The sequence below is a fragment of the Pipra filicauda genome, unplaced genomic scaffold (genome assembly GCF_003945595.2).
Source record: "Pipra filicauda isolate LSUMZ 115617 unplaced genomic scaffold, ASM394559v2 scaffold45_size4122338_pilon, whole genome shotgun sequence".
Taxonomy (NCBI): domain Eukaryota; kingdom Metazoa; phylum Chordata; class Aves; order Passeriformes; family Pipridae; genus Pipra; species Pipra filicauda.
This window is the reverse complement of record NW_024104598.1, coordinates 4,070,225-4,094,308: the sequence shown is the minus strand read 5'-3', so window position 1 is coordinate 4,094,308 and position 24,084 is coordinate 4,070,225. Positions and strand designations below refer to the sequence as shown.

The window sequence follows — 24,084 nt, the reverse complement described above, 5'->3', positions numbered from 1 at the left end:
AGCACTTTGTAGCAACCACAGAGGGTTTTGGTCCCTGAGTTTTAAGGTTTGGGGCCTTCATGGCTGTGGGTCCCTTGGGGACATCACTGAGTGCCCAGCCCTTGTCCCTGAGCTGTCACCCTGGCTGGAGGTGGGACCCCCTGTGTGCGTGGTCAGATCCTGCCCCCCAGGCACAGACAGGGACACAACACTCAGCTCACACATCCTTTATTTAGTGACAAAGGGCACAAGGGGATGTCACCAAGGTGAGGGGATGACACTGTGTCACAGGGGCTGTGGGTGTCAGCACACACTGAGGGTGTCACTGGGGTGGGGAGGCGATAGGGGTGTGGTTTGATGACACGGGGTGACCTGGCGTGGGGATAGGGGGTATCCCTTCACGTTACCATGTGCGGGGACATGGGATGTCCTTGTGTGCTGCCACGTTGGGAAGGAGACAGCACAGCACGCGTGGGGACTCGCAGGGTACAGGTGTGTCCCCAGAGATGTAGCAGGATGCAGGACGTGTCCCTGCCGGGCTCTGCAGCACGGTGACACAGGTAGGGCAGGTCCCTGTCCCTCGTCCCCGCGCGCTACCCGCGCTCGCAGATGAGCTCCACGACGCTGTGCTCCATGGGCACGGGGTCCAGGCAGCGGTGGGCAGCGCTGGCAGCCACCTCGTCCAGCAGCCCCTGCACCACGCGCTCGTCGGAGGCGAAGCGCCACAGGTAGAGCTGCAGGTAGTGCCCGTCCACCTGCACCTGCTGCAGCCCGAAGCGCCCCAGCGTGCGCAGCCGCACGCACTCCAGCAGCGTCTTCAGGCTGATCTTGATGATCCCCGTCAGCACCGACACCTGCGCGGGCACAGCGGGCAATGGGGTGGCATCCTCAGGGGCATGGGGAGACCCCTGGCCTGGCTGACGCTCCCCGGGAACTCCTGAGCCTGGGGACATGTGGCACATGGGCACCCTGGGCCTGGCCACCCCTGAGCAGTGACACCTAGAACAGGGGACAGTGGGCACACCCTTGTCCCGGTCGTCAGCTCCTGAGCACCCCCCAGGCCCCAACACCTGTGTCATGGGGACACCAGAGACATGTGACAGTGGGAAGGTGGGCAGTTTAGGGCCCCTGTTTAGGGACGTGGGTGGCCTCACCTTGTTGAACTCGACAGGGCTGAAGATGTCAATGCGCTCTGAGAAAAGCTTCTGGATGTTGCTGAGCAGGTGGGTGTCCATGGGGGCACTGGAGACAGGGAATTGGGGACAGTCAGGGACTTGAGAGAGCCAGGGATGTGGGGACAGGGACACAGGGACCATCAGGGGCCATGAAGATGGTGAGAGAACGTAGGGGTGGTTTGGGGACAGAAAGGGAAATGTGGGGATGGTGACAGGACATGGAGGGACAAGACAACTGTGGGACACAAGGGATACAGGGATCACCAGGGGATACTGGGACAGTGGGGGGGAACATGGGGATTGTTGGGATAAACAGGGATCATCGTTAGGACAGTTTGGGGACATGGGGACAGCCAAGGGCTGTCAGGTGGATATTAGGACAGTCTAGGGGTGTGAAGAGAGTGCCAGGGAAGATGTGATGGGTACTGCAGGAGCGGCACAGGGTGCCATGGCTGACCTGGGGGTGTAGCTCGGGGCATAGCGGCCGGGTGCCCGCGAGCTGCTGTAGACGGAGAAGGCACGTCGGCTGGAATCGCTGCTCTGCGCCCGCCGCACCCCTTCCTCGAAGAGCTGCCCCACCTGTGTGTGGCACACACCGTCAGCACCCCAAACCCCCTGCTGGGACCCCCCTCCAAACCACCCAGCATCCCTCCCAAAACCTTCTGGGATCCCCAAAGATCCTCAAAGACCAGACTGAGACCTCGGGCAAACCCTCTGGACGCTTCAGGGACTTCAGTTCCCCCCTACCCAGACCCTCTGGAACATCTGGAAGCTGCTGGCAACTTCCCACCAAAGGGACCTTCCCGAAGCCCTCAAGGACCTTATGGGGACCGCGGGGACCCCTCCAGGGGCCGCCAGCCCGACCTGGACGTCGATGGCAGTGATGTCCTCCACCACGCGCTTCATGACGGCGCGGACGTTGCGGGGCTCGACGGTGCCCAGCCAGTCGCGCGTCTCGACGCTCTTGCGCAGCATCTGCGCCACGGCCGCGCCCTGCACCTGCACGTAGTGGTCCAGCAGCCGCTGCGCCGCCGCCCGCGCCTCCGCACACAGCGCCGGCCCCGGGGTCACCGCCGGGCCCGAGTCCTGGGGGCACAGCGACAGGTAGGAACAGCCCCCACACCTCCCCTGCCAGCACCGGGCACAGGGTCGCTGCCAGCCCCGTGTGCTGCAGCAGCATCACTGCCCCTGTTGTGTTTGTGGGGCATCGGGGGCACCCTGGGACATGCAGAACCCCCCTGGGGACCTCCCAAGGTGCTCTTTTAGGGACATTTGGGAGACACCACACAGGTCAGGACCCTCCTGTCTCCACAGGCAGTGCCATCCCCGGGGTCACCTCCTGGATGGACACGGGTGACGGCAGGGCACAGGGAGGGTCTTGGGGGTATCTGGAGGTACATAAAGACAAAAGGGAAGATCCCAAAACCCCCACACAGGGCACTGTCCCCACCACCATCCCCTGGGTGGGCACAGGGCCACAGAGGGGCCATCTGAGGTCACATAGAGGCTACTTTGGGACTAATCAGCATTTTGGGTCTACTCAGGGCTGTTTTTGGGGACAGAGACAGAAGGAAGGTGCCCATGCTGTGGTGCCTAGGGCTGGGACACAGAGGGGTGCGGAGCCAATCTGTGACATCTTGGGGACATTCAGAGTCTCCTTAGGGACATTCTGGGGCTCACCTGGGGTGGGAACTGCTCGTCGGTGAGGGTGAGGATGTAGCTGATGGTGGAGTTCTCGTAGTCCAGGCAGAGGCGGGCGAGGAGCAGCAGCAGGGCTGGGGGGGCAGCGGGGGCCCCCCGCTCAGCTGGGCCATCAGCAAAGCCGCGGGCAGTGCGGCACAGCCAGCGCACAAAGGCCACCACCAGCCCCTCGCGCACCGCTGCCACGCAGAACTCCCCCTGTGCCACAAATGGGGGGGGTCACACTCCAACAAAGCCCCCCGAACTGCCCCATGCAGGCTCCAAACCGGTCACTGAGTGACCCCCAGCCTGCCCTGTTCCACCCCCAAAATGCCCCATGCCAGCCCCAGATTGTTCCAGAGACCCCCTGACTACCTTTGGCTCCTCCGCCCTGCACCACGGCAGCCCCAAATCACCCCCCAAAGCGCCTCGTCCCGCAGTGCCCCACCTTGAAGTAGGGCAGGCTGGCGAAGGCAACGTCCCTGGCGGTGAAGAGCTGCACGTAGGCCAGCACAGCCTTGAGCTGGCCCAGCACGGAGGCAGCCAGCGTGGCCAGCAGGTCGGGCAGGCCGGGCCCCTCCTTGCCGGGGGGCCGCGGCGCTGCCAGCGCCTGGCGCACGTCGCCCAGGCAGCCCAGGAAGAAGGTCTGCAGGGCGCGCAGGTAGCGGTCGACGCGCTCGCGGGCGGCCCGGGCCACCAGCGCGGCGGCAGCGGCGGCGCCCTCAGGCAGCAGCTCCAGCAGCGCCCGCAGCCGGCGGTGGAACCGGTCCAGCGCCCGCACCAGCAGCGAGGTGTCGCCCAGGCCGCGCTCCAGCGCCAGCCGCCGCTCCAGCAGCTCGAAGTAGCGCGTGGCCAGCGCGGCAGCAAAGGGCTCCAGGCGCCCCGCGTCCCCCCCGAAGAGCGCGCGGTACGAGCCGGCCAGCTGGCACAGCGTGCCCACGAAGGCCGAGCTGCCGCGGTCCACGAAGTCCAGGATGTCGGAGGCGGGTGGCGGCGTGGTGGCCGCGCCGGAGGGGTCGGAGGCGGGCAGCTCGGCCTCCAGCGCGGCCAGCTCGGCCTCCAGGCGCGCGCCCGCCTGGCTCAGGAACTCCTCGCTCAGCTCCTCGGGAGGCTCCTCCAGCTGCAGCAGCATCTCCACGCACTCGGTGAGTTCCTTGGGGTCCAGCGTCTCCTCCCTGGGCCGGGTGGGTGGGTGTGGGAGGTTCCGGGGTTAAGGGCCGGCACAGTGGGAAACGGGGAATAAGCGATAAAAGTCATCGGTAGGCCCCAGAGTGAACAGTAGTTGGTCAAAAAATAAAGGGGGAAAACCACTTAACAGCACCAGGAAGTTCTAACAGTAACAGAGGTTAATGAGGGACTCCCTGAAGTTCATCACTAGGCTCCATTTCCCAGGGCTGCCATCAGTAGGCTCAGAGTGAACACCCCCAGACCCCAATTTCCTGAGGCTGCCATCAGTAGGCTCCAGAGTAAGCATCCCCAAATCCCCATTTCCCAGCAGTGCCATCAGCAGGCTCCACAGTGAACACCCCCAGGCCCCCATTCCCAGCCCTCAGCAGGCTCCAGTGTGAACACCCCCAGACCCCCATTCCCAACCCTCAGCAGGCTCCAGTGTGAACACCCCCAGACCCCCATTCCCAACCCTCAGCAGGCTCCCAAACGGACGCACCGGAGGCGTGTGCGGAGGCGCTGGGCCAGCTCTGCCATGATGGCGTGGCTCTCGTCCTCGATGGCACGGAAGGAGGGCAGGTGTCGGTAGTGCCGGAGCACGGCGCGGGCGCGGCCGTAGCAGCGCAGGGCCCGCGCCGGCTCCGTGCCCGCCCAGCGCCGCAGCCGCCCCGGCACCTCCACCAGCGCCTGCAGCTTCCGCAGCAGTGCCTGCACCCCTGGGGAGACACGGGGCTCAGGGAGATGGGGTCAGGAGGGCCAGGTCTTCCCCCCAGGGCCACCCGTCCCCCCGCCCCGTACCGGCCAGCTGGGCGCCGCGGCGGTGCCGGTCCTGCAGCGCGGCGCTGACGCGGGCGCTCGAGGCGCTGATGGCTGCCATGTTGGCCGCCAGGTCGTCCATCTCTGCTTCCATGTGCCGGAAATCCACCTTCATCTTACGGATGGTGTCTGGGGGGGACAGGAGACAAGTGCTGGGTCCCTCAGCTGCCTGCCACCCCCCAGACCCTCCGGGATGAACGTACCCCAAACGCCACCCCCCAGAGTAGGCTGGGTACCGGGCTGGCTGCCAGCAGAGTGAACGCCCCCAAATCCTCGTTTCCCAGCGCTGCCCTCAGCAGGCTCCAGAGTGAACATCCCAATATCCCAGCGCTGCCCTCAGCAGGCTCCAGAGTGAACATCCCAATATCCCAGCGCTGCCCTCAGCAGGCTCCAGAGTGAACATCCCAATATCCCAGCGCTGCCCTCAGCAGGCTCCAGAGTGAACATCCCAATATCCCAGCGCTGCCCTCAGCAGGCTCCAGTGGAGCCTCTCACCGGTGGCAGAGATGAACTTGTTGTAGTTCTCGTAGAGCAGGGTCTGCATGTCGCTGTCCAGGGCGCGGATCTCCCGCCCCAGCGCGGCCTCCCGGGCCAGGAGCTGCCCCAGGGGACACTCACTACGCACCTGGGGGGGGGAAAAGAGCTGCTCAACTGCCCCACACCCGGCTGTCCCCTCTGCAATCCCCCTATTTACCCCCGGGAGCCCCCGAATTGCCCCCTCGAAGTCCTCAACTTCCCTGCAGGGCCTCCCTGGGATCCCCAGCTGCCCCCCCGTAGTTCTGATTGCCCCCAGACCCCTCCTCTTGCTGCTCCAGAGCACCCCAGTACCATTTTTATAGGGAGTCATACAGCGTCCTACAGGGTCCCTTTAGAAGCAGATCCATAGGGTCCCCATAGAGGATCTTTTTGGGGTCTCCTCGGGGCGCTGGGGGGAGTCCATCGGGGGGGTCCCCGGGTCCAGGAGGGTGTAGGGGGTTAAAGGTCACGGGGTCAAAGGTCACCTTGGTCATGAACACCTCCGGGTCGAAGTGGGGCCCGTTGATGTCCGTGGGGTCCGGGGCCGCCTCGGCCGCCTCGGCCGCGGACGGGCCGTAGTAGCGCTGGAGCGGCCCGTGGGGACGCCGCCACCCGCCGCCCCCGGTGCCTCCGGCGGCGGCCTCGGGGCTGCCCCCGGCGCCACTCCCGGCCCCGTCACCTGCAGCCACCTCCGCCATCGCTTCCGCCCCGGCCGCCGCTTCCTGCCCCTCGCGTCACTTCCGGCGCGGCGGGTGGTTGCCGTGGCGACGGGGACGCGGCCCGGACATGGCGGAACATCCGGCAAAGGCCCCGTTACCGGGACCTGCGGCGGCCCGGGGACAAGGACCGCCCTGGGGACGGAGACATGGATGGAGACGCCAGCCCCCAGAGGGTGAGCAGCCAGTGGCACCCCCACCCCTGGCCCGTGTCCCCCGCGGGCAGGTCTGGGGACACCGGAGGCAGACGCAGTATGTCCTCAGACCTGCCCCGGTGTCCCTGTGCACCCCCATCCTCGTTTCCCCGTGACACCGGGCGCGTCACAGGGCTGCGGGACCCCCCACCTCCCCGGAGGGTCCCTCTCCAGCCCCAGGGTGGCTCAGGTACAGCCAGGGCAATCAACCTTGTATGAGGAACAAACAGTAGGACTAGAAGGTCTAAAATCAGCTTTATTTACAGCAGGAATTCCCCCCCCCCGGCTGCTCCAGCAGCCTTTTGTCAGGAGTTGCCTGCTCCAGGAATTAGAGGCCATCGATCCTTCCCAGAGGGAAGGAGCCTGGAGCTGCCACACACCAGGGAAGCAGGAAGAACCAGAGGAAGTCTCTGCCGCCTCCCTTTCTCCTTGCTTTCCCTGCAGGATTTTTGCCAGATGTGGAAAAGAACACACCTAATCCAGCCAAGGTATGTTTTGTGATCAGTTTGATATAAGGGACAGCATTCCTTTTGCAGGCACCTTAGCTCCAGGACAAAGGAATTCCCGATGGGAAGAGAGAGAAGGCAAAGGGAACACCCAGCCACCCATGATGAGGCAAAAGAGAGACTAAATCAGAGGAGGAGGAACGGCTGGGCCCTGGTTGTTACAGGGAGAGAGAGGCAAATAAGCAGAGACACCCCCCAAGACAAGGCAGGGTTCCTCTGGTACCTTCTAAATTCATAAAACAAATCAGCAAATCCATCCCCACTGCGGGGGAATTCCACCTCACCTCAACCTCAATGAACCTGTGCTTCATTGGCACAGCATCTCCCCAGAGTGCTCCAAAACCAGGGCGCCACAACAACCAAAATTAACTGGACCAAGGAAGATAAAGAGGGCCAAGCCAGGATTTAATCCAAGTTCTGCTCCTCTGCAGCTCTTCCCTGCAGCGACCTGGGAGTATCCAGGCCCAGATCCATCACTAATTCCATCCCAAAGCAGCACAGGTTTCCTTTCAGCCCAGGGACACCAAGGATAAGTTCTGCAAGTCCCGGGGAAACTGAGAGCGGCCACGCGGAATGTTAAATCACACACTGGCACTCCCAAACCCCATAAATCAGCATCCTAAACCCTACAGCTCCCGAAGTTCAGCTGGCTGACAAAACCTCAGAGTATGAACAAGCCTCTGGATTTGTGAGCCCCACCTCAGCAGTTCCCAGGCTCGGTGAGGGAGGTGACGGGGAAGTGGCCCTTGAGAACAGCCCGCGGCACACGAACGAGGCAGGAGGTCACAGCCCAAAATCCCTGTCAGACACGGGGATCCCTTTGGAGACAAATGTTCTTGCTTTGGAAGAGCCATCTGGGCCCAGCCGGAGCGACACGAGGAGCTGGTGGGAGGAAGAGTCACTTGGAAGGAGGAGGTCTGGCCGGAGGCTCCTCCCGGGAAGGTGTGGACAGGCCTGTGGGTGCCGTGGGTCCGGCCTGTGGTGCCTGCCCGGCTCGAGGCCCTGTGACACCTGCCCAGCCCGGCTCAGGTGCCCGCCCTGGACACCAGGTAGTAGAGGATGAAGAAGATGAGGATGAGGGCCACGGACACGGCGCAGAGCAGCCGGCGGTTGTCCCGCCCGGAGCGCGCCATGGTGGAGAAGCGCTTCACGCTGCCCGTCAGCAGCCCCGTCACACTGAGGAAATCCGAGTCCTGTGGAGGGCAGAGACAGCCAAGGTGGAGGCATCGTAGAGTCGTGGAATATCCCGAGTTGGAGGGATTCCACGAGGGTCATCCAGTCCGACTCCTGGCCCTGCACGGGACACCTCAACAACCCGTCCCTGAGCTCTGGCAGGTTTGTGGCTACAACCACTGCCCTGGGGAGCCTGTTCCAGTGCCCAGCCACCCTCTGGGGGAAGAAGTTTACCCTAATACCCAACCTAATACAACTCCAGCCATTCCCTCGGGTCCTAGGATCAAGCCCATCCTACTGTGCCACAGATGAAGGAATCCTTGAGGAATCTCCCACCTCCTGGCTAAAAACATTTGCACAGAAGCTGCACAGCAGCCACCTGTTTCCCTCAAGGTCTTTCCCTTCCAGTGCTCTGGGATCAGCACCATTCCCACCTTTCTGGAGCTTCTGCTCATGTTGCTCCTGAAATGCCTCAAAACCTCTTGTGTAAGAGCAGCGTGGCTTGGTGCCCATTTAGGGCTTCTCCCTTAAGGGCTCTTGCCATCCCACCTTTCATCCCAATTCCCTGATTTGTTGGGAGTTGTGTGGCAGACCAGGACACCCAGCAGCCTGTGGGACCCAGAGCATCACCTGTACTCCCTCTGAAGACACCAGTGTCCCACAAGGCCCCACAGGGAGCCTGCTGGAGGTGCTGGAGTTCAGGAATTGGTTCGTACAGCAGCACCAAACACCAAGGGAGATCTCAGGAACAGCCTGGAGGCAGCTTTAATCCCAGCAAGGAGAGACCTCCACTGGCATTTCCCAGGTGTGCTGTCCCACACCAGCCCTTCAGGTGCCAGATACCAACCCTGGACAAGGTGATGCTGCACCTGCCAGCTATCCAACATTTACAGAGCAGTAAATCCACTGGGAACGGGTTTAGTTACAATTTAGTTACAACTGCCTGGCATCCGGGACCACGGGGATCTACCGTAGTGTGCCAGCCTGAGCTGCCATCCCGGTTTCCCAGCAGCACAGGAAGCCCTGTGCCCCATTCCCCAGGTGCTTACCATGCCATCCAGGTAGCGGTTCTGTTCCTCAGCATCCTTGTCGATATCCAGAGCCAGCTGCAGAACAAGGGAGGGAACGGGCATTCAGGAGCTTGTCACCTACGGAGAACCTCTAAAATGAAAGTTATCAAAGCAACCTGCTGCTTTCCTGGCTCCTGCAGGCACACAGGGGCTTGTCTGGGGCAGGAACAAGGAAAATGATTCTCATTTCCCTGTAGGGTTGTTGAACTTTTCCACCTCTGCAGCACTGAAAGTAAAGCCTGACTGTCTAAATCTGTCAGGGTGTTTAATCCCTGGGATACAAGGGCAGGAATACAGAGTCTGCCCTTCTACACTGTGAGTCACTGACTTCTTTCGTGGTTTCTACTATTTTTTAAATAATAATTTATAATAATGTTATAATTGTCACAACAATTTTATAATAATATAACAATAATTGTTAGAATAATTATAATGCTATAACAATTTTTATAACAATAAAAAACAGAGCTTAAATCTCTAAATCAAAGTACTTGATATTAAGAGCAAACCAGTTTTAAGATCATTTGCACAGAGACACAGGTATTTTCCAAAATTAATCTCCTTGCCTTTTTATTGTGAATTTTTTCCCGAGCAGGTGAGCTTGGCAACACCCCTCTGTGCAGGGGTGTTTATGTTTTATATATGTTTTATGTTTCTTTTTTGATGTTTCCCTCTGAGCCTAAAAGTCCTTTTCCTGAGTGTCAGATGATGTCGTAAACCTCAAAGGGAAAGCGGGAATTTGTAAAGGCGTCCTTGGCACTACACAAGGGAAAATTAAACCACTGTATCACCAACTAAGGTGATGCACAGGAAGCCTCTGCAGAGCACAGGTGAGGGTGCTGGGGCACTGGCACAGGTTGCCCAGAGAAGCTGCCCCATCCCTGGAAGTGTTCAAATCCAAGCTGGAGCAACCTGGGCTAGTGGAAGGTGTTCCTGCCCACGGCAAGGGGCAGGACTGGATGGGCTTTAAGGCCCCTTCCCACCCAAACCATTCCGTGGTTCTGTGATCCCCTGCAGCACCCCCAGGTAAGCAGAGCCCCTCCTTCCCCACGCCCCCCTCGGCACTCACGGATTTCAGCCTGGTGACCTTGCTGGCCAGGCTGTCGGCCATCCGCTTGTTCTCCACATCCAGCAGGTCCTCCATGGCGCTCGGACTCTGTCCTGGGGGTAAGAAGGAGGAGCACCCGTTGTACCTGCCCTGGTTCGGCACACGTGTGCAGAGGGATGTCCGGCTGTCACAGCCCCGCCTCGCACCTCTGGAACCCTCCCAGATTGGTTGGGACAAAACCGCCCCAAACTTTCCCCAAATGGACCGGGACAGGATCCCTGAATTGCCACCATGGCCCAGCAGCAGCATCAGCTTGGGGGCTTCGTGCCCAGTGACATCCAGGGATGAGATTTGGGTGAAGCCGGGCAAATCCAGGGCTCTTAACCCCTCATCCGTGTTGGGGTCTCCTGGCATTATGACCTGTTGTGGGGCAGTTGGGGGGGTCAAGAGGGGAACTAGGGGTTCAAGGGGGCAGTTAAGGATCCCAGAAGGGCCCCAGAGGAGCAGTCAGGGATGCGGGGGGGGGGGGCAATTAGGGGTTCAATGGGAGGGTAGTTAGGGATGCAGGGGGGAAATTAGGGGTTCGGGGTTCAGTTAGGGGTTCAAAGGGTCAATTAGGGGCTCAAGGGGGCAGTTAGGGGGCTGGGGGGCAATTAGATGTTCGGAGGTGTATTTAAGGGTTCAAGGGACGGCATTTAGGGACTCAAGGGGGGCATTTAGGGGTTCAAGGGGGGGCACTTAGGTGATCGGGGGGGCAATTAGGCGTTCGAGGGGGGCAATTGGGGGGCTCTAGGGGGTAAATCGGGGGACTGCGGGAGGTCCCGTGGGGTGCAGCGGGGTCGGGGGGCAGTTGTGCAGCCGGGCGCTCCCCTTCCCCCGGCCCCCTCCAGCCCCCAAACCTGTCCCCGTCCCCTCACCTCGGCCCCGCTCCGCCATGGCCGCCCCGCTCCGTCCCGCCCCGCCGGGCGGAGCCGCCACGAAATGTCCGCCGCTCCTTCCTCCTCCTCCTCCTCCTCCTCCTTCCCCCCGGCACCGGGACCCTCGGGCCGCTCCCCCGGGCCGGGGCGGAAGGGGAGGAAGGGTCGGCGCTGCCCCCCGAGGGATCCCGGGCCGCAGGTACGGCCAGAGCCCTGCCCGGGCACGGGGGAGAAACGGGGGCGTGGCGGAGAAAGTAAGGGTTTGGGGGCAGAGGTGGGGGCTTGGGACAAAAATAGGGGTTTGTGGACATAAAAAAAGGGGGGTTGGAATGTGCCCAGATGTCGGGGGAAGGAGGTGGCAAGGGGAGGAGCCAGCCAGGGGGGATGGAAAAGGGGGATATGCGCAGTGGTCCACTGGCTCGTGCCATCGCCCCAAAAGCAGAGCGGGTCCCCTCCATCCCAGCCCCTTGGCATGGGGATGCTGTGTCCCTGCCCCGGGCCAGCCCAGCCACCTGTCCCCGCGGCTTTCCGCCCTCCACAATGCGGGATTTGCCCTTGGTCCCCCCAAAACGCCCCTCTTTGGGTGCGCGGGCAGGCGGGGATACCCCGCCTGATCCCCAAAGCCCGGGGGCTCCCGGTGCGGGGTCCCGCTCGGTTGAGTTCGGTGTGACCAGCGCGGCCTCATCGCAGAACACGGCCCGTGGCAACACGAGGGCTGAACGTGTATCCAAGTCCACCTGTGCACCCAAATCTGCCGGATTTCCCCCCATCGGGAGTCACGTCCCAGCACCGCGGGCTCGCGTGGCTCCCTGAGCCCTTAAACCGGGGCCGTGACTGAAATAATCCCGTCTCCCGTGTCCCTGCGCATCTGCTCCCTGGCACTGGCGGCAGGGACATCATCTCCCGGGGGACGGCGGCTCCGGACGCGCGTTTGGGCTGTGCGTGCGGGGATCGGCCATAATCCGACCCTCCGCGGAACCCTCCTCGTCTGCTTCCCACCTCCTGGAAAGGTACCTCCGCCTGGGGCCGGAGGATGCTCTCCCGCCCGGCTGCCTCGCCGCTCCATCCCTTGTCACTCCGCGGGAATGTTGCTGGGTTTATTTGTTATTTTCCCCCCTGTGCGGCAGCAGGAATCAGGGCAACCGGGGAGGAGGAGGAGGAGGCGGCAGGGAGCTATTTCAGGGAGCTGCTGTTATCTGCTCCGCGTTAATCCCCGGCTGGTGGGGGGAAGGCTTTCCCTGAGCGCTTTCCTGGGAGGGCACGTATTAAACATTGAAAAGCAAAGCGAGGAAGAAGAGGATTAGCGGGAGAGAGAGGAAGCTGGTGCTGGCTTTGCTCGGGTTATCCATCTGCTCCGCTTTTATGGATGCAGCAGCGTGAGCAATATCACTTGGGTTTTTTTTTTTGTGTTGTGTTTTTTCCCTCCTTCCTCTCCCCACCCCTTTCTCTCTTCCCTCTCAGATATCTGTCTGCCGAGGTGCTTTTGCATCACCCTGGAAGTCCCCTCGCTCCCAGTTCCGCCGTAGCTGAGCTGTTGGGATAATGGAGCTCAGGGCTGTGGTCACCACGCTGGAAAGCGGGGAGCAGGACACGGTTCTCAAGGTGCTCCAGGTCTACAACCAGGAGGTGAGTGAGCATCAACCCCTCCCTGGTGTCAGGGGCTCTTAAAAACATTATTATCGAGATGCCAAGTAAAACCTGGCAGGGAAATAAGACTCAGTGTAAGGACCCAGTAGGAGGAGCCTTTATGTTGAGGCAGGTTTGGGGGTGATAAAAAAGCTGGGGAGGAGCTGCAGGTGAAAGGATGTCAGGATTTGCAAGTCAAAGGTGATTAGAGGTGACTGCACAGCTCTGAATATCAAAACCCGACGATTTGGAAGCAGAGTTGGGAGTGTTTCTAGCCATAAAGTGGGAAAAGATTATCTCTGGGGATAAATTTCTGCCCGGAAAAGAGGAGACTGAGGGTAGATCTCAGCTGTTTACAGCTTCCTTCCGAGGGGCACAACTGATCTCTGCTCGCTGTGACCAGTGACAGGACCCGAGGGAACAGCTGGAGCTGTGTCAGGGGAGGTTTAGGACAGATATTAGGAAAAAGGTTCTTCTCCCAGAGGGTGGTTGAGCACTGAACAGGCTCCCCAGGGCAGTGGTCACAGCCCCAAGGCTGCTGGAGCTCAAGGAGCATTTGGACAACGCTCTCAGGCACAGGGTGGGATTGTTGGGGCTGAGCAGGGCCAGGAATGGGACTTGAGTGATCTTGTGTGTCCCTTCCAACTGAGGAGACTCTGTGATTCCGTGAAATCCCGCTTGAAACAGCCTCTGGTTGTCAGGGAAATTTCCTTCGGAGGGTTCCCCCGGGAGGGGCTGGCCCTGCGGATCGCTGTGACTCACTCTGCACCAGGCTGGAGGAGGTGGGAAGCCAGCAGGGAAAACCTGAGGAATATTTTGCAGAAGCGTGTGTGAGAGAGGGAGCGTGGAACTGTTCGTAGCAGTGGGATTTGGAGTGGGGAGATCTCGGCCGAGGAGGAGCAGACAGACCCCTGTTGAGGACAGCGCTGAGGATCAGCAGCACCCACAAGCGGGTGCCACACCAGAGTCACCGAGGTGCAAACAGCGTCTGTGTGACCGGCTCAAGGCCCCAAAACCACAGCATTTCCCGTGGATCCCCCCCAGCTGGGTCCTTCCCGGTGTATCAGGCGTATGGAACTCGAGCCAGAGGGTTTGCTGGCCCGTCTGAAGGAAATGGAGCAGTCAAAGAGGATTATGAAACTGCACATAAAGCCGGCATGGCCTGGCATCGCTTTTGCTGCAAGACTGATGGTTCTGCAACCTTTCCTGGGGATTTATTGTAATTCACTGTTGCACACACAAAGGTTTTTTGGTTGCTGGGAATAAACTGCAGCTAAAGCAAAACCCCCAGGTATGGCCAAATTACCCCCAAGTGGGATTAGAGCCTGCAGAGAGGACGTGCTGGGGGAAGAACGAGCCTGGCTGCCTGCGGAACAAAGCAGTGATCCAACAGCCTGTGGATGGATCAGCTCACACAGCCTGATGGGAATACACCTGTCCTGCCCCCACCCCTGGGGGCTGCTGCTGCTCCTGGGGCATCGCTGTGTCCGTCGCTGCTTCCAGGCTGGACAGACCAACGCCATCCCTGGGCTCTTGGTGGCTGCACACACGTCATCGGTGTTTTATGGATTTTAAACAGTTTTGTTCTCCGTGCTCGGACCAAAGGTTTTCTCGGTGTAAACAAGGATAGCCTCATTCACTGGGACGTGCTGCTTCTCCCCGGGAGCCTGTGGTCTCCTGTGCTCTCAGGTTCCATGGGAGCAGGTGAGACCTCCAGGTGAGCCAGGAAGGAGACTGTCAGCGAAGAAACAACCAAAAGGCAGAGAGAAACAGAAATGTTTCCCGTGAATGGAGAGCAGGAGTGTTTGTTAGGAAGGGGACCTGTGGAGATCAGGCCCCTTGTGTTTAAAGAACTTGACCTGGGTAACCACGAAGATCTATTCCCACGTACCAAGGAGACAGCTCTTTTTTTTGGTCGGGAAAAGAAACAAATAAATGTCAAGGGGAGGATGTGTGCAGCATCAGCTTGGTGGTGTCACTGAGCTGAGGAATTACCGGCTCATAGGGGATATTGGGATTGGGATGGGTACCCACTGTGCTGCTGAAGGATTTAATCTAAATCCATCCATCGGTTGACCCGTGGCATTCTGCCAGCGCCATGGATCCAGGGGTGATGCCTGTCATGGCAGGGACTGTCGGGAGAAGGTGTGTTTGCTGTTGCAGTGTGTTTTGGGGCCTGCTGCTTTCCAGCGGAATGCCCTGGTTCCGTGGAGTTTTAACCTGTTCCTTACTCTGATTTGTTTTGCTTTTTCCACAGAAGTCTCAGTGCTTCACCTTCGAGGATGAGGAGCGGGAGGAGAGGAAGGTAGGCACACGCTCCTTGCTTTTCCTCTTTGGTCGGTGTGTGAATCTGCTGCTCCATACTTGTGTCCAGCTGGGCTTGGCAGGCAGCTCCCACAGGGAAAGAAATGAGAGCGTGCCATTAACTTGGGCAGGGAATGGTGCGCTCGGAGCACCTGGCTCCGTTTTTTCCATCAAGAGTTGGTGTTTTGGGTAACAGTCAGCATCCATCTGGCATTAGCAGCGGTCCTGTGATCCATACAGCCCCAGCCACGGGTGTAATGGGTGTGATCCCCAGGCTCCCAGGAAGGGTGAGGGGTTCCACTGGGAGCGAGCAGCGGGATTTGCCTGGAGCTGGCACTCAGAGGGAAGGAATTGCTTGTTCCTGCTCCTGCAGCTCTTCCTGCCGGGCCGGCCTCGTCCTGGCTGCTCTGCTGCAAGAACAACTCTGGCTTCCCAGGATTATTTTCCAGCTGGCTCAGTTTTGCGGTCAGTTCACTGGTAGATGGTGCCAGTGCCCGTGTTAGCACAGCAAGTGCAGACCAGGCGACCTGGGTGGAGAACAGGACCTCCTTTGGCTGAGCCAGTGCCAGCTGCTGCCAGGCGGAGCGTGCCCAGGCACAGCCCGAAGTGTGGGACTGGATCTGACGAGATCCGAGCTCTTTGCTGCCGGACGTGGATCCAGGCACAGTGTCCCGCTTTTGGGGTGCATGCCGTGAAATACGAGTCGAGCATCACCACCAGTTCCTGGCGCTCGGGTGTCCCGATGGTTCAGCCCTGGGGTCTCTTCCCCCTGAGCCAGCCCAAGGCTTTGCTCACTGTGTCTGGATCTGAAACTGTCTGTGCCTCCTGCGTGGAAGGAGCAGAGGAACAGCTGTGTTTCCTCACTTCCCCAGGGTGTGACCGTGGGGCACTCCAGGAGCCTCACATTAAGGACTGAAGTTCCTTTTTTCTTCCTTCCTTCCTTCAGTAGTTTCGTTTTGCCAGGGGAGGTTCAGGTTGGGCATCAGGAGGAATTTCCTCACGGAAAGGGTTGTCAGGCACTGGAAGGGGCTGCCCAAGGAGGTGGTGGAGTCCCCGTCCCTGGAGGAACAACTAGATGTGGCACTCAGTGCTCTGGGCCGGGTGACAAGGTGGGGATGGGTCACAGATTGGACTCGGTGGCCTTGGAGATCTTTTCCAACCTAAACGATTACGATTAATGGCTGCAACCTTAACCATTCTCTGATTATTCTGAAGTGTGACTGATGGGGCTGCGTTTAGCCAGTTGCAAACCTCATTTTCAGGTTCCTTTGCTCTTTTAATGTCACGGAGAGATCCGTGGTTTCAGACGTGTCGTGTTAGAGGTCTGGTGAGCTCTCACCTCACCCAGCTGTGTGTGTAGGTGTCACTGGTGCGATGTGAAGTGTTGCCACACGTGGTTGAGCCCGAGCTGCCCGTGGCTGTGAGGCCTTTCCTGTGCTCCTCCGTGACTCACCGTTCCCCACGGGGATGAGCTTTGCAGCTCCCGTGAATTGTGTTAGTGGGGCTCTGCCAGTCTGTACCCACGGAGGATCTGGGCCAGTAGGTCTCCAGGCAGCACTGGGGTTAAGGAGATGCTGCTTTATTTGAATCTCCTGAGGTCTCTTCACCTCCGTTTCCCAGGGCATCACGTGCTCTACTCACCTCCCTTGGGTCCTGTGGCCCTCCCTTGGTGGTTCTCTGATGCCTCTCTCCACCTCTCCATCTGTTTGTGGATGCTCTGGAGCAGGTGCCTCCCTGATCTCACACAGAAGCAGAGAGCTGCTGTCAAATGCATGGTGACTCCTGAGGGAAGCCCTGAGGTGAAGGGCTGAGGGAGGTTTTTGCCCTCAGTGCGGCGGTCAGGCAAACCCTCTCAGCCTGAACCATCCTCACCAGGACAAAGCTACAACAGTGACCTGTTTGTGCCCTCCCTTTACACCCAGTACCCTCTCCCAGCCATGCGTTGCTGGTTGTTCTTGCCCAAACTGGTGCAGGACCCAATGCCAGAGCCAGGCACTTCCTGAGTGCTGCTGAGTGCACACCTGAGCAGACCCAGGTGATGCTCCCGTTGTCCAGGGCAGAGTGTGACAGGGTTGGAAAGAGCACCGGGAATTGTCGGTATCCCAGGCATTGCTTGTTTCCAACTGCACAGAAAATGGCCCAGCTGCTGATCAAGTTCCTGGAGAGGGAGCTGCAGCCGTCCTGCCAGGTCACCTGCCTGGAGAGCATCCGCATCCTGTCCCGGGACAAGCACTGCCTCGGCCCTTTCACCACCGAGGAAGGCCTGAAGACCCTCTCCAGGCACGCTGGCATCGACTACTCGGAGGAGCTCATCCGGGAGGTCCCGGACTTGGACGTGATCCTGGAATCCCTCAAATGCCTGTGCAACATCGTGTTCAGCAGCCCGCGGGCGCAGGAGCTGACGGCCGAGGCCCGGCTGGTGGTGGGGCTGGCGCGGCGCATCAAGCTCTACAACGAGCGGAGCCTCCCTCACGACGTCAAGTTCTTCGACCTGCGCCTGCTGTTCCTGCTGACGGCCCTGAGGGTGGACGTCCGGCAGCAGCTCGCCCAGGAGCTGCGGGGGGTCAGCCTGATGGCAGACACCCTGGAGCTGACGCTCGGCGTGAAGTGGTTGGACCCCTACGAAGTCGCCGCCGAGGAGGGGCTTCTCCCGCCTTTGCCTCGGCAGGAGACGGAGCGAGCCATGGAGATCCTCAAAGTGCTCTTCAACATCACCTTTGATTCCAGCAAGAGGGAAGTGGACGAGGTAAGCTCCTTGGGTCTGTGGTGCTCACCCGTCCCCGGGATCTGGCTTTGCTGGTTTTCTCCTCCCTTGCATTTCCTCCTGTCCCAGACTGGTCCTCCTGCAGCCCCAGGTACATGTCAGGGTGGTGAGGGACTCAGGTGTGCCCCGGGCACTGCCTCTGTCCAGTGCAGTATTAACCCTTACAGCGTTTAGAGCATTCCCATTTAAAAGTTGGGGATTTTCCCTTAATGATATGATTTGCTGAGCGAGAGGGAGAACAGAGCCCCCAGATAATTCACGTCTGAGCGTGGCCAGGTACCTCTTCACCTTCAGGCCAAGGTCAGAAGGAGGTGTGGTGGAGAACACTTTCCCTCTGGCTAATCCATGGAGTGTTTTAGAGCCTAGTCCAGCCCTTAACTCAGTGTCACAGAGTGAGTGGAAGTGTGTCGGGCAGCTGGAAGACCACGTGTTGGCCCCAAAAGGAGAACTGGGAGGCTGCTTCCCCTGGAACACCCCGCTGTGCGTGATCAGGCTGTGGCTGCAGGGGCAGCAGGCTCTGGGACGTGTGGGATCCCCTTTGCTGATCAAGGTTTCCATTTTCCATTTTGGGGCCAGGAAGATGCTGCTCTGTACCGGCACTTGGGTGCCCTCCTGCGCCACTGCCTCATGATCTCGGCCGACGGCGAGGACAGGACCGAGGAGTTCCACAGGTGAGTGCTGGGAACCACCTGGGCCTCGAGCTGCCCCTGGAGCAGGGCTCCCCCAGGCACATGATCCTCTTCCAGTGTCCTTTGTCAGGCTGTCCCTACAGCGACAGCCATCTCAGTGGGCAACTGGCCAGAGCAGACTTGTGCTGCTTTTGGTGAAGAGTCCGTGAGGTGGCCTTAATTAGCCTTAAGCCATGCTGAGAAATTGGCTGTGTCATGTTGCCGGGCATTATTGGTGCAGGGGTGTCAGCTTGGAGCAAGGTGACACAGTTCTGTCCCCAAGAACACGCAGTCAGGGGAAAAACAAGCAGTGCTGGTGCTGGATCATCGTGGTGAGGAGGAGTGACACAGCAGGACAACACAGAGACGCACCTTTGACCACCCAGGCTGGCTCTGTCAAATCCCCTGGGTTCTCAGTTGTCACTGGAGTCTCTTTAGAGTCCCCAGCACACAGTTCAGCTGCCCAAAAAGCAGTTTCAGTTATTCCCTTTCGGTGGTGTGTGGAGCCTGGGGTGCTCCAAGACAACTTGGATCGTGGGGTCCTCGCACTCCTGGAAGTTAATGACAGACCTTCGTTTGCACAGAGCTGAAGGACTCGTGTGAGCAAAGCTCCATCACTGTGTGTTCTCTTCTCTTCTCTTTCACACATGTAGCCACACAGTCAACCTGCTGGGCAACCTGCCCCTCAAGTGTCTGGATGTGCTCCTGACCCCCAAAGTGCGGCCGGGCTCGCTGGAGTACATGGGTGTCAACATGGATGCAGTCAGCATCCTCCTGGATTTCCTGGAGCGCCGCCTGGACAGGGTGAGGGCTGGGGGGGTCCTCACTGCTCGTTCCCACAGGTTCAGGGCACCTTTTCCTCAGCCTGCAAGAGCCCAGTGCCAGCATGCTTGGTTTGGGGTTGTAGAAAGGGCAGCTCTTGGCAGAGCTGTGGTCGATGGGACTAAACCAACGTCCGTCCGTGGACAGGAAGGTGACTGTCATTGCTTTGAGGGCTGCAGGCCCTCAAAGATCAGTGAGATCAGTGGAACAATGGATGATTAGCTGGGTGATTGACATATTAGCCCTGTTTCACTCAGCGGTGAAAGCCTCTGGAGGCCTGAATTTGCATTGTTTTCAAGCTGACCATGGTTTTCAGCCTTGGGAGTTATCCCAAAGGGCCTCAGAATTTTACCACTGCACTTTTCTGCCCCGGATGACCTGCCCAAGGATTTCTGGCACTGCCTGTGCCACGGCGAGCTGTGTGGTGTGGGGAGGGAGGAGGTACTGAATGCCTGTGGCAGGGACCGGGAAGCTTTGTGTCCATCCATCTCCCTGACAGAGCGTACTCGTGTTCTCCAGCGCGAGCCGGACAGGCTGAGCTCGGCATGACTGACGTGCTGCTCCTTTTGGGGATGTTTCTGCAGGGCCACAAGCTGAAGGAGAGCCTGACCCCTGTGCTGAACCTGCTGACGGAGAGTGCCCGTGTCCACCGCCAGACCAGGAAGTTCCTGAAGGCCAGGGTACGCTGTGCTCAGCCCGGAGGTCAGGGACGCTGCCCTGAGGGGAGAGGAGACGAGCAAACCCCTGGTTATGGCCGCCCTCCACACACCTCCGGGTTCTCGCGTGGCTGGTTGAGGCCTCTGGCACCCACAGTGTTTCTCCCACGTCCCCAGGTGCTGCCGCCGCTGCGGGACGTGCGGAACCGGCCGGAGGTGGGGAATTCCCTGCGGAACAAGCTGGTGAGGCTCATGACCCACATCGACACCGACGTCAAGCACTGCGCCGCCGAGTTCCTCTTCGTGCTCTGCAAGGAGAGCGGTGAGTGCCGGGGCCTTGGGGGGGCTTTGACAGGGGACCCCTCAAGGTGGGCTCCGGGAGAGCCAGAGTGCATTCGATGGGGTCCCTCCCTGAGGGACCTCCCCTGGGGACAGGGAAAAGGGGAGGGTTCCAGGAGCTCTGTGGGAAGGAGGTGCTGTCTCTCAGGCCAGCAGTGAGGGACAAGCTGTGCTCGGGCCAGCCCAGCACCCTGCAGACAGCCTGGCCCACGTTGAGCCCCCCGCCCGTGGCTGCTGTCCCCCTGTCAGTGTCCCTGGGTCTCCGTGGCTCGGCGTGACCGTGGGGCTGGAGGCAGGAGGGGAACACAGCGTGGTCTCTGTCCTTCTCCCGGCAGTGTCCCGGTTTGTGAAGTACACGGGGTACGGGAACGCTGCGGGGCTGCTGGCGGCGCGGGGCCTCATGGCCGGCGGCCGGGAAGAGGGGGAGTACTCGGAGGATGAAGACACGGACACGGAGGAGTACAAAGAGGCAAAGCCCAAGTAAAGAAGTCTGCTCCCCCTCTAGAGCACCCCTCTTTCCACATTTTCTTCCCATTCCTGCTCTATCCCTCTCCATCTGCCTCCTGCCATCTCCCTGTCCTGCTCTTCCATGTGCCCATGGCTCCTCTCCCTCTCCAGAGCCCAGTGCTGTTGCACCCAGCTGGTTTTTGGCCTCTCTTTTTCCCTTCCCTCTCTTTTGCCCTTTCCCTCTCTTTTACTCTGCAGTACCTGGAGGGTGGGAGGTGCGTGGGGACAGCCCCAGGTCTGTGCCCACCTGTGTATCCCGCACTCACCAGCTTCCTATTCAGTGTCCCTGCAGGTTGGGTTTCTTGGGATTTTCTCCATTAGCTTTTGCCTCCGGCCTTGAGGAGAGGGAGGAAGTGTCACCTGGCCTCGTGCACCCAGTTTCCAGTGGCACTGTGGCATTGGCAGGAGGGGGCGTTGCTCCTGCTGGAGAAATGGGCAGAGTTTTTAAGGATGTAGGTTGGAAGCCCCCATAGAACTGTGATGGCACTTGGGCACTAAGGGCACGAGCAGAGGTGACAGCCAGCCCTGCCGTGCCATTCCTCTGCTCCACGAGGCACAGGAGGATCCCAGACAGCCCTTTGTCCCCCTGCTGTCCCCTCTCCCGTGCCCTGACCTCACTGTCGTCCGCGCAGCATCAACCCCGTGACGGGCCGTGTGGAGGAGAAGCTTCCCAACCCCATGGAAGGGATGACGGAGGAGCAGAAGGAGCACGAAGCCATGAAGTTGGTCAATATGTTCGACAAGTTGTCCAGGTACCGGGGTGTGGGTGTGTGTCCGTGTCCACACCTGCGTGTCGGGGGTACATCTGTCACAGGCCTTCCTTTGGCTGCATTCCCAAGGCCTGAAGTGACTGAGGAGAGGGAGCGGTGGGGATACCTGGAGAAACTCCTCCCTCAGCTTTGGCACGATGGGACACTGCGAAATTCCTTGCTGTGCCTGCGCTGTTCCCAAACACCTGCTTGCCATGTTTGTCCAGGAACTCAGGAAGGACAGCGGTCTCAGTCCTGGCCAGGCTGCTCAGGAGGAAGCAGCATTTTGGGGACAGACAGCAGCCAGTGCCACCAGCCCCTTTCTCTGCTGGAAACCTTTCTCCAGTCATCCCTCATCCATCTTTCACAGGTGCTCCAGAGGAGCCCAGTGAGTTCAGGAAGGGAGGGAAGTAACACGTGTACTCCCATCATGTGTTAGAGGGAGAGGAACACAGACACCAGTGCTAGTTTTCCTGTGGGAATCCTGAACCACACAGAACAGGACTCTAGAAATGAGCCTGTTCCAGGGAAGCTGAGCATGGGAATGGTATTGTTTGTGGATTGTGCTTCCAGCCATTGCCTCGCCACGCTGGAGGTTTTAGGGCTGGGACTGTCCCCATTTCTCAGAAGGGATCCTTAGTGGTGCCTGGGGTATTCCGGGCCATTTCCACAAGCCCTGCGTTCCTACTGTATTCCTGGTCTGTTCCTCTGCTCTCCAGCAGCTCTGCCTTACCTTTCCCGGCTGCAGGGAGAAGGTGATCCAGCCCATGGGCATCACTCCGAGTGGAAACCTGGCGCCCATGGAAAACGCCATCCGCAGCATGGCCGACGAGCGCTCGTCGTCCGACTCGGACCTGGGGCTGGACTGACCCGGCTCCCGCCCCAGCCACGGAGAGCTGGGCTCCAGCCACTCTCCCTCGGGAACTGGTGCTGCACCCAGAGGCTGGCACTGGGCCAGGACTCTCCCTGCAGGATCCGTATCCAGCCTGGATCCCTCACAGCCCACCACACGGAACACCTGCCTCCTTCCCAGCTCCATAGCCACCTCTCCTTCCAGAGGTCTCCGTGGCCTGGCTCCACCTTGATCTCTCCTGTCGGCAGCCTTCAGGATTTCACACTCCGAATCGCTTCCGGGACTTTCCAGTAGGATTTTTTCATTTAAATGCGTGCTGTTTGGGAAGAAGGGTCAGGGAGAGGCTCTTCCTGCCGCTCCATCGGGGTCCGTCGATCCGCGGAGCCTCCTGCGTGTGCCCGGCCCCACAGTGGGGGGCTGCTCCCTGGGAATGCTGTGGGAAGGGGGGGGTCTGCTGGAGAGGGGTGTGGGCCATGAATCACAGCAGCTCCTGGGGAGGGGGATCCGCAGGGTGTGGTGCAGGAGGCTGTGTCCGAGTGCACCGGTGTCCACGTGCACCTGGAGCCCGTGGGTGAACAGAGGGAAGCTGAGGGAGGCCTTTGAGGAAGCTTCCAGCATCCCACTGGCCACGGGAGAGAGCGTGTGGGTGGCTGCCGGGAACGCTCCGATGGCCCTTCCCTGGCACTGGGCACTGTCCCTGTCACCAGCCAGCTGGGTTTGGGCGTTCACCTCTCCCCAAATCCCGCTTTCCAAAGGAAAGGCCAACACCTGTGCTCCGTCCTTCGCTCCTCCTCGCTGCCCCCGGGTCTCTCTGTGCCCCAGGGGCCGCTCTCAGGCCTGGTGTAGATTTGTCTTTATTTTTACTTCTGTTTTCTTTTGAAAGAAAACCTTCCCGTTCGTCTCATGTACCCCGGTTCCCAAATGTCCTGTCACGAGTAGGAATGCACAAGTGACGCTTGAATAAAGCCAACCTGACACGTGGGCACGTGGCCGTGATTCCTCGACTGCCAGGAAATCCCTGGGAACCCACGGCAGAGGTGTTCCCAGGTGTTCCTGCCTGTGTGTCCTTAGGAGCTGGGGGTGTTTCTGAGCGTGGTCTTGGAGGGGAAGAGCTGGAGAGGTACTTTGCTCTGTTTTCCCTCTGTGCTGGGCACTCCTGAGGCGCCTCCAGTGCTGTGTCCAGCTCTGGGCCCCTCATGGCGAGGAGGTGGTGCTGGAGTGTGTCCAGAGAAGGAAACAGAGGTGGGGAAGGGGCTGGAGCAGCTTAGGGAGCTGGGGGGGCTCAGCCTGGAGAAAAGGAGGCTCAGGGGGGACCTTCTGGCTCTGCAACCCCCTGACAGGAGGGGGGAGCCGGGGTGGGGGTCGGGCTCTGCTCCCAGGGAACAAGGGACAGGAGGAGAGGGAACAGCTTCAAGTTGTACATGGGGAGGTTCAGGTTGGACATCAGGAAGAACTTCCTCATAGAAAGGGTGGTCAGGCATTGGCAGGGGCTGCCCAGGGAGGTGGTGGAGTCCCCACCCCTGGAGGTGTCCAAGGAAGGACTGGACGTGGCACTCAGTGCTCTGGTCTAGTGACAACGTGGAGATCAGTCACAGGGTGGACTCAATGATCTTGGAGGTCTTTTCCAACGTGGATGGTTCTGGGATTCTGTTTAGCTCCTCGGTGATTAAGAATTGTTTAGTAATGGTTGAAGTGCCAGTAGCTGATGTAAAACTGACCCCCAAGGGTCACGGCCAGGCTGCTGGGCTGGCACAGCCCCGCTCTGGCACAGTGGGAGGTTTTGGGCCAACAGCATCTTTCTCTTTTTTTTTTTTAACTAGCAAAAAACCCACCACAGCC

The 24,084-nt window shown here is 59.8% G+C and overlaps 3 protein-coding genes across 8 annotated transcripts; 1 reads left to right on the top strand and 2 right to left on the bottom strand.

Moving 5' to 3' along the window:
- Positions 1-191: 191 nt before the first annotated feature.
- VPS51 (VPS51 subunit of GARP complex) lies at positions 192-6,050 on the bottom strand. Its single transcript, XM_027717985.2, has 10 exons — positions 5,819-6,050; positions 5,313-5,442; positions 4,800-4,946; positions 4,501-4,717; positions 3,283-4,009; positions 2,835-3,053; positions 2,019-2,240; positions 1,612-1,733; positions 1,134-1,221; positions 192-833 (listed from the first exon to the last, which is right to left on the bottom strand). Exons 1-10 carry the CDS (start codon positions 6,029-6,031, stop codon positions 573-575), a joined length of 2,346 nt encoding a protein of 781 aa, XP_027573786.2. The 5' UTR covers positions 6,032-6,050; the 3' UTR covers positions 192-572.
- A 423-nt stretch (positions 6,051-6,473) lies between these two features.
- Positions 6,474-12,097, bottom strand: BET1L (Bet1 golgi vesicular membrane trafficking protein like). 3 transcript variants are annotated; one of them, XM_027717979.2, is made up of 4 exons: positions 11,957-12,097; positions 10,062-10,153; positions 8,972-9,028; positions 6,474-7,942 (listed from the first exon to the last, which is right to left on the bottom strand). In XM_027717979.2, exons 1-4 carry the CDS (start codon positions 12,021-12,023, stop codon positions 7,775-7,777), a joined length of 384 nt encoding a protein of 127 aa, XP_027573780.1. In that variant the 5' UTR covers positions 12,024-12,097; the 3' UTR covers positions 6,474-7,774. The 3 variants fall into 3 exon arrangements, with proteins under 3 accessions (XP_027573780.1, XP_027573781.1, XP_027573777.2); XM_027717980.2 differs by having other exon boundaries at positions 11,972-12,095; XM_027717976.2 differs by lacking the exon at positions 11,957-12,097 and adding an exon at positions 10,958-11,320.
- On the top strand, positions 11,042-23,227 carry RIC8A (RIC8 guanine nucleotide exchange factor A). 4 transcript variants are annotated; one of them, XM_027717972.2, is made up of 11 exons: positions 11,042-11,156; positions 12,419-12,583; positions 14,841-14,888; positions 17,019-17,633; positions 18,228-18,322; positions 18,973-19,123; positions 19,726-19,821; positions 19,975-20,119; positions 20,472-20,616; positions 21,276-21,395; positions 22,141-22,608. In XM_027717972.2, the coding sequence occupies exons 2-11, from the start codon at positions 12,500-12,502 to the stop codon at positions 22,259-22,261; spliced, it is 1,620 nt and encodes a 539-aa protein (XP_027573773.1). In that variant the 5' UTR covers positions 11,042-11,156; positions 12,419-12,499; the 3' UTR covers positions 22,262-22,608. The 4 variants fall into 4 exon arrangements, with proteins under 4 accessions (XP_027573773.1, XP_027573775.1, XP_027573774.1 ...); XM_027717974.2 differs by lacking the exon at positions 11,042-11,156 and adding an exon at positions 11,849-11,967; XM_027717973.2 differs by lacking the exon at positions 11,042-11,156 and adding an exon at positions 12,155-12,333.
- Positions 23,228-24,084: the final 857 nt, after the last annotated feature.

Coding starts and splice junctions, on each gene's coding strand:
- VPS51 (XM_027717985.2), bottom strand. CDS start 6,031: ATGGCGGAGGTGGCTGCAGGTGACGGGGCCGGGAGTGGCGCCGGGGGC. Junction 2,241..2,834: donor ACGAGCAGTTCCCACCCCAG/GTGAGCCCCAGA, acceptor CTGTGCCCCCAG/GACTCGGGCCCGGCGGTGAC. Junction 834..1,133: donor GCCCTGTCGAGTTCAACAAG/GTGAGGCCACCC, acceptor GTGCCCGCGCAG/GTGTCGGTGCTGACGGGGAT.
- BET1L (XM_027717979.2), bottom strand. CDS start 12,023: ATGGAGCGGCGAGGCAGCCGGGCGGGAGAGCATCCTCCGGCCCCAGGC. Junction 9,029..10,061: donor AGGTCACCAGGCTGAAATCC/GTGAGTGCCGAG, acceptor CTTGTTCTGCAG/CTGGCTCTGGATATCGACAA. Junction 7,943..8,971: donor ACCGCTACCTGGATGGCATG/GTAAGCACCTGG, acceptor TGCCCTCCACAG/GACTCGGATTTCCTCAGTGT.
- RIC8A (XM_027717975.2), top strand. CDS start 12,500: ATGGAGCTCAGGGCTGTGGTCACCACGCTGGAAAGCGGGGAGCAGGAC. Junction 20,120..20,471: donor CGTGCTCTGCAAGGAGAGCG/GTGAGTGCCGGG, acceptor TTCTCCCGGCAG/TGTCCCGGTTTGTGAAGTAC. Junction 21,396..22,140: donor ATGTTCGACAAGTTGTCCAG/GTACCGGGGTGT, acceptor TCCCGGCTGCAG/GGAGAAGGTGATCCAGCCCA.